We start from the raw sequence: 12,637 nt of genomic DNA, 5'->3' as shown, positions 1-12,637 counted from the left end.
TACAGTATTTGATTCTGTCCTGTGGAATACATAGGATCCTTTCATTCTGCTTTAGTTGATACAGCCAATGCATCTTGAAAGTGAGCCCCAGAAGACGAGAGACTTTCTGTTTATCAAGTACAGATGTGACTGTATGAGACGTAGCAGCAATTAAATACAGTGAGAAAGCCTTAAAGATACTTCATGTTCCTGGGACTAGGTGGCAAAATCATAGCGAAAGCATGGAAGGGGCTTAGTGACATCTGTGATTGCTGCCCTCTAGCTCCATAGGACAGCTATTTTCAGGGTGGCCAGCATGTCCCCTGCAGTCATATCCCTTCAACCAACAAAATGGAAAATGCCCTGGCCTAGAAATAGCACTTGTGGAAAGCCACTCATGATTGTAAAGTGGTATTTGACTAAGATTTTAGATTCTCGTATTAAAAATATGACACACTTCAGTCACTGTAGAATAGCCAGGCCCCTAGAAAACCAGTGGACAAGACAATCAGTTGGTATAGGGATGGTAAAAGTAAGTATTTGACCAGGCTTCCTCAGATGGCATGGTGTTCAGAGAGATTTAATTAGCTATTGTATTTTTGTTTCGTATTTTTAAAAGCCTCAGCATTTAAAATTGTGCTGCATAATACCCTTGTCATTGACACCAGTTTATGCAACTCCCTTATGCATAAGTCAGTTTATAGATATAACCAACTATGCCTCAAACGCATACATTTTCTAGGTCCAAGTGCGTATCTCTGCCTCTTCAGAAAAGATGTAGGGGTAGGGTGGGGGCAGCTGGAGGGAGACCAGGGGCTGTGCAGGAAGTTCAGCCATCTGTGACTCCTTCTAAGTCACATCATCAGAGTAGCTTTCTTCAGTATTTTAAAATACAGTAAAATTAAAGCAAATTCAGCATTTCCTTAGTAAAACACAAGTCTTATACAAATCTTCCAAACAAAACAAACATTGGGCTTTTGGGACTGTGGAATTTTTTTATATTATTTTCTTTTTTTTCTCTATTATTTCAAACTTTACAAGAATAGTTTCACAAACATTATTTAAAATGTGCCACTAAAGCTATATTTATTATGCATTTTACCATGAATTTCCATATGAGCCACCCATAAATAAAAGACTCTCAGCTATTGCTAGAAGTAGACATATTGTGAGTATATTTCTTGTGGTTCTTCTATAAGTTTGAAAACATCCTTCTAGGCAAGATTTGTGATGAATCTTGAGCTAAACTGCGCTGTGATCTATATTTTGGCTCACACTTCTGAAACATACCTTTTTATTCTGAGGATTTATTCATTCATTCAGCAAATGTTTATAAAGCATATGCTGTGTGGTAGGCCTTGTTCTGACACTGTGGATACAGTGGTGACAAGCTAGTTCTTGCCCTGTTGGAGCTTAAATTGTAGTAGGGGAGAGAAATAAAAAACATGCAAACAAGCAAGCACACACTGAAGGTTTTGAAAAAATAAGGGTGTAGGGATGACACATAATCAAAATAGGTAAATCGTTTAAAGGGACAAGTTCTGAAATGAGATTAGAATAATATTACCAAAGCACAGTTAGTTCAGAACCCAAGGTATACCATGGAGAGAGAATACCCAATGTAAACAGGCTGTAAGGTAGAACTGAACTTGAGTATTCAAAAGGAAGGTAGACTGGAGATAACATTTCATAATTCAGTTCTTAAATGGATCCCACAGAACAAACCATTCTAAACAGTAACTACTTCTCACTCTACTTCTAAATTACAGTTTGTCTGGCTAGTTTGAACTAATTTGATACAAAGGCTTTGAAGATTTCTTTTCCAAAATATCTGATAAATGGAAGTCTCTAAGTTGGTTCCAATGTTCTTTTAATCACTGAGGAAATAATGAACCACATGCCAAATCTCTATGCAATGTACCAAAACAGCAGTGCATGAAATGGTTCCTTATGACCTGAGGAAATGGAGTGTGCCGCGTTCTGCACACAGCCTACATTCGGAAAGTGACTCAGGCACTGGGGAGAATCATACTCAGCATGTTATTTTAGACATCATTGCATAACGGAAGAAAAGATGACAGAGGGAAGAATCAGCAGCAATAAATTATGTTTCTAATGGTATCTGTATTACCCATTATTTGCATTTTATATACATTAATGTCTAAAATGAACCTTTTTGGAATCATAAAGTGAATTTATCTTCTAAGTTATGGAAAAATTGAGTTTTTATAAATATGTATGTTGTGTAATTTTTCATTCAAAGATCCAGACCAGGTTTTATCTTTTTTGAAATAAGTACTGTTCTTATGAGTAGCATTTTTAATCAAGTCTAAATGACTTTAAATATTTGTTTTTAAAAAGTGAGAATAAGACATATCAAAACAATAAATATAGCTTCTCTTTTGGGGTCCCTGGAGTGAAGGGTAACCATTCATTTTCCATGTACACTGTCTCTAGGAACATATGTGATGACCGTAACGGCAATTGATGCTGACGACCCCAATGCCCTCAATGGGATGTTGAGGTACAGAATCCTGTCTCAGGCTCCAAGCACCCCTTCACCTAACATGTTTACAATCAACAATGAGACTGGTGACATTATCACAGTGGCAGCTGGACTTGATCGAGAAGTAAGCCAACCAGAAACTCTTATTTGTGTTTGCTTTTAATCTTAAAGGTGCACAATATCATATCACATCCATTTTATCTCCACATTACAATATACTCACAGTGTTATTCAAATGCTAATCATTTTCATTAAGTAATCTGTTGTATATTTTTCTGCAGAGCTTCAAACTGGTTAAATGATGTATATATACTGGATAAATCAATGCTAGCCTATGTAGTATTTAATGTGATACTGACTAAGCAATATTCTCTGGTATCTAATTTTTAAAATTTTTAACATTTCCTCAGTTTTCCTTTATAGTCAAAGGTTTTTGTGAGGAATTAAAAATCACAGTCAAATAACTGACACACAGACTTAGGATAATTGTTAACGCTTGTGTTATTAAAAGGCTGCAAATAACATGTATGTGATTTGGTTTTTTGTAGCCCTTGTGAATAGGCTGATAGAGTATATAGTAGATTATCTTCTTTATTAGAACTAACCCCTTAACTCTATGATTAATTTACTTAAAAGATTTAAGCAGTAGTAACTGCATTAATTGTACTCACAAGTATTTAAAGTTAGAAATACAGAGAAACACATTTCTGAAATAACATTTAATTGAAAATGTATGCAATGTTGAAGGCATTGAAATACTATGCAGTGTCACAGTCTGAGAGGGAACGGGTACTTCTGTTAATTCCCGGTGGGTCATCTGAGTGTTACAGGCCTTGACCCACTGTGCTCCTACTTACCCCTGTGTTTTTGTACATGTGATCCCCTCGGCCAGGCATGCCTTGCTCCTTTATTTGATCTTGGATCTTCTAGTTCTTCCGGTCTGATTCGAGCACTGCTCATATTCTTTCCTGAAAACCCCACTCCTAGTGAAACTTTTTCATCCTTTCTTGATTCTGTCCTGACTATTTTCTTACAGACTCTCAAGGTCATTATTTTGACCATATGTAATCATTGTTTGAGTGAAACATCAAAGTGCCAACTCATAGGGAGATCTGTGCTTTGTAGATTTCTGGCTGAGCCAGCTTTTACTGTAATGAGACTTCAGATTATGTATGTCAAAAGGAGACATTATACCCACTGCAGTAAAATATCATTGACAAGGATTTTAGAAGTTCGTGTTTCTTGACACTTTATTTGCCGTAGAAGCATTCATTTGAATTGAATAGAAGAAAAGATTATTATTGCAATTAATTGTTTACACAAAATAGTGCTAGAAGCACTACAATAAAGTAATATGAGCCAATAAAGATTAGTTGATTCTGAGCTGAAAGCCTTACTTAGGAGTTAGTGTATGTCTATGACATTGTACCTATTGACTTGTAGGCATCAACAGTTCTTTTTCTAGAAATGATTTGCATCAGAGATTGTTGCAATCAGTTTAGTTTCTTAAGTAGTACTTTTAGTTCAGTAATATTTGGAACATGTATATATTTTCACCTCTTCATTACCATATGAAATACTATTTTTATATGCTGATAAACTCAGCATGAATGCCATAATTTATTAGAGAATATGGGGTAATTTTCGGTATTCTTTCTTCAGTGCCAGGTTGCTCATATACCAAGTAGATTTAGTTCATTTCATAATCCTAATATTTCTCTTTCATCCACATTGTCATTGTGAGATACAGAAATGAGACTTCATCCTGTTTTCATACGGTAATATTACTATCTCATTTAGACTGGCTGTTGTACGGAAAGAAAGAGGCATGGAAAATTAAAGATACTTTTTACTAAAACAGACCAACCATGTTTAAAAATCAGACTGTATTTCGTTTAGAGGATGAAAGCCTGACGTGAGGCCATAATCGTCGTTAAGTTTATCTTCCAGTGGATAGAGAAGCTGTTCACTACCCCTTGATGAAACTAATGTGGAAATGGATTTGAAACTATAGAATTATGGGTTAGATACAGTATGAGAAATAGCTTCTTGACAGTGAAATTATTAAACACAACAATGAGTTACTAGGGAAAATTATGGAAAACCTTCCTTTTCTGAAAGTCATTTAACATAGAAAAAATTTATCTATCTTGGATGGTTTATGATAATTCTTCCTGAGGCCAGGGATAAATTACTTTGACTTTTTCAGGCCTCGTGCAGGCTTGAAATTCTTTTATTTCTATTAGAATTCACAGTTTCCTTTCTGTCAAAAGTAATGTGTGTTCTCATGCTCTCAGGATGTATGACACCTTTAAGTGATTGAACTCCTAATCATTGAAATGCTTACTGAGATTCAGGTTTTTATTTTTCTTTAATCTTCAGGTTTTAAAAATTCAATTTTAATTCTTCAGCTTCTCCAGACCTAAAGGTGTATTTGCCACATTACCCAGTCTTCAGCGTTTATTCCCATCTGTCCTCTTGTGACATTACTTGCTGGTAGTATTCCTGGCCTTTCCACTTCATGTCCATTTTCTGCCCTTTTTGTGCAGGACTGCCAAAGACTCACCCCTGCTCCCCCCAGGTTTGAACTCTGGCTCTGCTTATTATGAGCTGTTTGACTTTCAGTGTATTAACCTGAAACCTCAGCTCCTGCATCCGTAAATGGGGATAATAGTATTACCTACCTCATGGGACAGTTTTAAGAATTATCTAACATGACACATAAAGCATTCAGGCCAGGCGTGGTGGCTCATATCTGTAATCACAGCATTTTGGGAGGTTGAGGTGGGTGGGTGGCTTGAGCCCGGAAGTTCAAGACCTGCCTGGACAACATGGCGAAACCCCATCTCTACAAAAAATACAAAAATTAGCTGGGCAATGGTGGTGTGCACCTGTAGTCCCAGCCACTTGGGAGGCTGAGCAGGAGAATCACCTGAGCCTGGGAGGTCAAGGCTGCAGTGAGCCGTGATTGCACCACTGCACTGCAGCCTGAGTGGCAGAGTGAGACCCTCTGTATTAGTCTGTCCTCACACTGCTGTGAAGAAATAACTGAGACTGGATAGAAAAGAAGTTTAATTGGCTCACAGTTCCACATGGCTGGGGAGGCCTCAGGAAGCCTACAATCATGGCAGAAGGCACCTCTTCACAGGGCGGAAGGAGAGAAATGAAGAGTGCAAGCAGGGGAAATGCCAGATGCTTATAAAACCATCAGATATTGTGAGACTCAGGCATTATCATGAGAACAGTATGAAGGAAACTGCACCCATGATTCAGTTACCTCCACCCGGTTCCGCCCTTGACACATGGGGATTATGAGGATTACAAATCAAGGTGAGATTTGGGTGGGGACACAGAGCCAAACCATATCAACCTGTCTCAAAAAAATGTATATATATATATACATATATATAATGTATAAATTTAAAAGCGTTTTAAAAAGCATTCAGCACAGTGCTTAATAAATCTGAGCTATTGTTTTCCCCACTGCCATCATGAATAGCAACAGCAGCATCTCCTGGTTGAGCACTATCCCCTTTACTCCTCTTCATAAGATGAAAGAAATACTTCCTGTTTTCCAAACCTAATAATCTTTCTGTTTGTGCCTTCAACTTCTAGTTCCATCCTGAAGGGGTGTTCTCCTGTTTTCTGTTGTGTCTTCAATCTTCCTTTCTCTACAGGTTGCTTCATAATCTACAAACCTGCTGGGTCTCCGCTGTGGTAACATAGCTCTCCACGCCCTATAGGATGAAGTTAGAACTTTTTAATAGTGCTTTCCAGACCCTCTGTGACCTTGGCCCTGTAGGGACCAGCCCCACAGGGTTGGTGGGTCTCTCCCTGTGTGCGGTGACGAGAGAGTGTAGAAATAAAGACACAAGACAAAGAGATAAAAGACAGCTGGGCCCGGGGGACCACTACCACCAATGCGCGGAGACCGGTAGTGGCCCCGAATGTCTGGCTGCGCTGTTATTTATTGGATACAGAGCAAAAGGGGCAGGGTAAAGAGTGTGAGTCACCTCCAATGATAGGTAAGGTCACGTGGGTCACGTGTCCACTGGACAGGGGGCCCTTCCCTGCCTGGCAGCCGAGGCAGAGAGGGAGAGGAGACAGAGAGAAAGACAGCTTACGCCATTATTTCTGCATATCAGGGACTATTAGTACTTTCACTAATTGACTACTGCTATCTAGAAGGCAGAGCCAGGTGTACAGGATGGAACATGAAGGCGAACTAGGAGTGTGACCACTGAAGCACAGCATCACAGGGAGACGGTTAGGCCTCCGGATAACTGCGGGCGAGCCTAACTGATGTCAGGCCCTCCACAACAGGTAGAGGAGCAGAGTCTTCTCTAAACTCCCCCGGGGAAAGGGAGACCCCCCCCCTTTCCCGGTCTACTAAGTAGTGGGTGTTTTCCCTTGACACTTAACGCTACCGCTGGACCACAGTCCGCCTGGCAATGGGCGTCTTCCCAGACGCTGGCGTTACCGCTAGACCAAGGAGTCCTCTGGTGGCCCTGTCCAGGCATAGCAGAAGTCTCGCACTCTTGACTTCTGGTCACTCCTCACTGTGTCCCCTCAGCTCCTATCTCTGTATGGCCTGGTTTTTCCTAGGCTATGATTATAGAGCGAGGATTATTATACTATTGGAATAAAAAGTAATTGATACAAACTAATGATCAATGATATTCATATATAATCATATCTAAGATCTATATCTGGTATAACTATTCTTGTTTTATATTTTATTATACTGGAACAGCTCGTGTCCTCTGTCTCTTGCCTCGGCGCCTGGGTGGCTTGCCGCCCACAGGCCCCAAAACCCTCCTTAACCCCCCAGAATTACTTGCCTTTCACATACAAATGATGCCCAACCACTCATTGAACCACATGCAGTCCTTGTGCAAATAGGAAGTTTTCTATTCTTCTGTTCCCGTTTCCTCTACCTAAATATTCTTTTCCTACATAACAGGCTAATCCTTACCCTCTGAGAGCCAGTTCTCAATCCCTTCTCTGATCACCCATGGTAGTCTCTGCATACCTCTATATAGACTGTGTTATACAGAAAGTATATCTAGATTCCCATTCTCAACATCCAGTGGGGCAGATATTCCTTGTCTCATTACCCTGAACATGAATTGTAAAGAAATGTTTAAGTTACTATACTTTACCTGAGTTCCACACCAGTCTTCTCCAAGGGGCAGCCAGCACTCAAGGCAGGCAGATCAGTTGAGCCTAGGAGTTTGAGACCAGCCTGGGCCACATGGCGAAACCCTGTCTCTACTAAAAATACAAAAAATTAGCCAGGCGCGGTGGTGCATGCCTGTAATCCCAGCTACTCAGGAGGCTAAGGTAAGAGGATCACCTGTCACCTGAGTCTGGGTGGTCAAGGCTGCAGTGAGCCGTAATCGCGCCACTGCAGTCCAGCCTGTGTGACAGAGTGAGACCCTGTCTCAAGAACAAACAAACAAAAAATACTTCCACTCCTTCCTCATCTACTTGAACTCCGGCTTTCCACCTGCTTCCCCCGCTTGACCTGTGCACATGCTGCACGTGTGCAGTACTCTTACCATCTTAGAGGGCACTCACGTAGTGGATTGATTAATGGTACAGATTCTTGACTCATACCTGAGTTCAAATCTAGTCTCTGCCTCTTATGGCTGGGTGTCCATGGCAAGCTCCCTTACCTTCCTAAGCCTATTTCTTCATCTGTAAAATGGGGTTTCAAAACCCCACCTGCCTCATAGGATTATTGTGAGGACTAACTGAAATAATGCATAGTGCATAGCACTGTACCAGGCACATAGTGCTCAAACTCAATAAAAGTTGTTTTTTTGTTTTTTGTTTTTAAATCAAGGCCCTTGGAACAGTGCCAGCATGTAATATGTATACAAAAGAAAGACCACATTTATAAGGTAGATGGTACTTTTAGTACCATTTCACTGGTGAGGGAACTGGGGCTTAGCAGTTAAGAATTTGAACAGAGTTGGCCAGGCGTGGTGGCTCACGCCTGTAATCCCAGCACTTTTGGGAGGCCGAGGCGGGCGGATCATGAGGTCAGGAGATCGAGACCATCCTGGCTAACACGGTGAAACCCCATCTCTACTAAAAATACAAAAAATTAGCCAGGTGTGGTGACAGGCGCCTGTAGTCCCAGCTACTTGGGAGGCTGAGGCAGGAGAATGGCGTGAACCCGGGAGGCAGAGCTTGCAGTGAGCAGAGATCGCGCCACTGCACTCCAGCCTGGGCGACAGAGCGAGACTCTGTCTCAAAAAAAATGAATTTGAACAGAGTCACAAATCTATACTTCCCTCTTAAGTTTCGGTGACATTATTATTCAGCTCTCTGTCCCCAACCCAATTTATCTAGAGGCAAATCTGTCATCTCCTGAAACCTGTGATTTATGATGAATTTCCTATTTCATGTGACCGGGACCTTCTCCTCAGTCTCCCAAGGTCATCGTTTAATTGCCTTTCCCATGCCCTGCTGTCCCTCTACCTGCAATCTGTTTAGTCATCAAGTTCTTCTCTTTTTACTCAAAATAATGACATTAAAAGTAATTGCCATTAAAAGTAATGACAAAAACTGCAGTTACTTTTGCACCAGCCTGATAGTTGGTATGCACTATTGAAGGTTCTTCATATTACTTCTTCCTACCATTTCTAGACTTGCATTCATGCATTTGGTGGCTCTATATGGTCCTGTGATCCGTTACTCTCTGCCTCCATCACTTAGTGAAAGCAAGGCTGTATCTCGTTTTGGTCACTGTTTTATCCAAGTAAATACTCCATTGCCTGGCATTTAGAAGACATTTCATTAAATGTCAGCTGTATGAATGACTGAATGTTCTCACCTCCTCATTCACTGATGTCACTCTAGTTCAGTGTTTCAAAATTGTGCTGCACGTGCCTAAGATTTTAATTGGTAAATGCAGAGAAGCCTCTAGGACAGCAAGCAGACACAGCCTTTCAGGTGCTACTTCATCAAGTAGAGACTGCCAGAATCTGAGAATTTCATCATGTTTTTTACTGTCATATTTATGATAAGTGATGTTAGCTTTCCATTTATGGACTTTTACAATAAATTAAGCTTTAAAAAGGGAAATTAATGTCAAGATAAATAGGAAGTGACTCATAGTATGAGGAAATGTTAGAATTGGGACTATTGTATATGAATCACTGTGGTTTTGGGAAAAGGTGAGCTAGTTTATGCTCCCAGTATGGGTTTTAAGAAGTAAATTATAGCTATCCATGTGAATAGAAGATGGTTTTTTCTTTACCTGAGATAAGATCATGCAAAACCCAAGGTTTCTTATGCATTCACCCATCCATCCACCAAGTCAGAAGCATTTGTGGAATTCTTAATCTGAGTCAGGCACTGTGCCATATGCCAGTGACACAAGCATCAACAAAGCAAGGGCCCTTGGGACACTTGGGTGTGTGTATTTGTCTCTGTATGCACACACATGCACAGTGAGGCAGATACAGACATACGACTGATAACAGCCATATAAACTATAAACAGTGATGGGGTGTGTTGTGAGGGCTGTGTCCTGAGGACACAAACAGCTCTTCCTCAAGGACTTTCAGAAGTCATCTCCAAAGTGACTTTTAAGCCGCATGTTAGCCAGGCTTGGAATGAAGGGAATGGTATTCTAGGCAAGGGTTTCTCAACCAGGGCACTGTGACATTTTTACTTGGTTATAAGGCCTGTCTTGTGCATCATAGGATGTTTAGCAGCATCCTTTTCCTCTACCCATTAGATGTCGGTATTGAGTTTGGTTGTCACAACTAAGCACTCCTTAGTTGTGACAACCCAAAATGTTCACTCTGGGTAACATCCACTTGTCTAGGCAGAGGAGAATGCCAAATGCAATGACATAGGATCATGACAGGGCATTTGAAGATAAATGCAAAATAGCTCCAGGTGTGGGGTAAGCAAATGGGAGGAATCACTTTTGTAAAATAGGCGAGTTTCAGAGAGGGAAGGATTGACAGCAAGCAGATGAGTTTGGATTTAATTCCATATAGAGCAGGAAGGGAGAAGTTTTCAAGCAGAATCCCCTTGATCAGCTAAGGTACTATGAGAGCGGAAAGTCGAACCCTTATGGAATCTAAATGTTAGTCGTTCACAACCAGATGCCCAATGACCAAATTAGGCAAGAAGCTCTAAGCAGTTCATTTGTCTAAAACGTAGGCTATCAAGGCTTCCTTACTAAATATAAGAATGTTTTATCAATCAGGCATTTGAAAATGGAGATGACATTATTTACTGTTTACCAAGTGGAGTTTTTTTTTATTTGAAGAGATATTGTACTTTGGAAATAACAAGTGTCCTTTTGTAATTTAAAATTTCCAGACTAGCTTGCAGCAATAAGAAATTTCAAGTATTAGCTTCTAATTCCAATATTGCAGATCAATGGAAAATTATTGGATGTATTATGCTTACATAATTCTAAGGATTTTTGTTGACTAGACATTAGGAAATAACTATACCGTCATGTAATACCTATGTGAGTTAACTTCTTAAAAAATAAGCTTCCTTTTTTTCTGTCTTTTTGAGAATGTTCATCTGTTTCTGCAAATAGCAGCTAACAAAACTGACATTTCAAAAGTCATAAAAGTTTTTATTTTCATGGTTTTCAGCTGGGAGGCTGAACTGAATGTCCCGCAAAATTCTCTCACTAACCATGAAAGCATTAAGCTGAAGTGACACTTCTAATTGGGGAAGGAAACCAACTGAAGAAGTATTACAGCCTACGTTAACATTTTTTTTTTTTTTTTGAGATGGAGTCTCATTCTGTCGCCCAGGCTGGAGTGCAGTGGCAACAATCTCGGCTCACTGCAACCTCCACCTCCTGGGTTCACGTGATTCTCCTGCCTCAGCCTCCCGAGTAGCTGGGATTACAGGCGCCCATCACCACGCCCGGCTAGTTTTTTGTGTATTTTTAGTAGAGACGGGGTTTCACTATGTTGGCCAGACTAGTCTCGAACTCCTGACCTCGTGATCCTCCCGCCTCGGCCTCCCAAAGTACTGGGATTACAGGCGTGAGCCACCGCACCTGGCCCTTAGCCTATGTTAACATTATAGTGAGGTACTGTGGGTTAAGAAAAAATTAAATGACTCAACCAACATTATTTCTTATTGCGTGTATGTTTTTTAATTCAAAAAAGTGTAACATTTTCTCTTTTAGGAAGACAAAAAAATAACTGAAATAAATAACCGCTAGAGATTGGCATTTGGGTGGACAGACAGAGACTTAGAATCTAATGTGGGTGGTTTGGCTTTCCTTCCTACTCATTTCTTTTCTTTGCCCCTCCCTCTGACAACTAAATCAAAAGCTACAATTTGTGTCTGTTCTATCTAAGCTTCAGAAATCCCTTAAGAATGGCCATTCATAATGTTAGCTATATTTAGAAACAGGGAAAACTGCACTTTGCAGTGACAGTTTATTTTTGTATGTAGTGGATTTTGTTGTTCAGAAGTTTTAACATTTATGAAAATGATCACTGTTTGTGATCTATCTGTGCCAATTTCCACAGAGATTCCAAATGATTTTGGACATTGTTTAAAGTTAGGTTTTCCTAATATAAAACTTATTCAGCAAATGCCTGACTTCTCAATCTCAGCATTTTCTCTTAGATATATTATAGCTTAATTTGGCTCTTTTAAAACAGTCAACCTGGAATTTGAAAGTAGTGGATGCCTGTCTAATAATAATCATCTACATGTAAATGTATCAATATTTATATCCATTGTAGGTCTGTGCTTAAAGCAGTGGACACAATGAGTGTTATACCCAAATCCTAGTCCATTGAATATGCAATTATCAAATATATGCCCTGTTAGAAGACTACGGAAATAAACGTAAACCCTTCAAGTTTTGACTTTGTTTAAGAATACTGTATATCTCTTCTATATGGTTTTGAATCATATGTATTAATGGAATTTAAGGGGAAATATTGCATCTACCCTGTAATAATAGAATATATGTAGGAACATATAAAAGGAAAGCTTATATACTTTGTGAATTATATATGTGTTCTTCTCCCTCTCTTGAGATTCTTCATTGTCTTTAGTATCCTAAACTGGGTAGAAATTAACATACAAGAAAGTAAATACGAATCAAATGACTTGAATGCTTGATCATAATCTCGTGAA

The 12,637-nt window shown here is 39.8% G+C and overlaps 1 protein-coding gene across 1 annotated transcript in view; it reads left to right on the top strand.

Annotated features, from left to right (window-relative positions):
* The window catches only part of CDH2 (cadherin 2), a 227,875-nt gene that overhangs the window by 172,354 nt on the left and 42,884 nt on the right, over positions 1-12,637 (top strand). The window contains exon 7 of the mRNA XM_054460840.2: positions 2,437-2,609. Coding sequence (XP_054316815.1) covers positions 2,437-2,609 — 173 coding nt within the window. The remainder of the gene's footprint in view (positions 1-2,436; positions 2,610-12,637) is intronic.

This window comes from Pongo pygmaeus, chromosome 17 (assembly GCF_028885625.2).
Source record: "Pongo pygmaeus isolate AG05252 chromosome 17, NHGRI_mPonPyg2-v2.0_pri, whole genome shotgun sequence".
Classification (NCBI taxonomy): domain Eukaryota; kingdom Metazoa; phylum Chordata; class Mammalia; order Primates; family Hominidae; genus Pongo; species Pongo pygmaeus.
The sequence above is the reverse complement of the archived record's forward strand: the minus strand, read 5'-3'. Positions and strand labels throughout refer to the sequence as shown.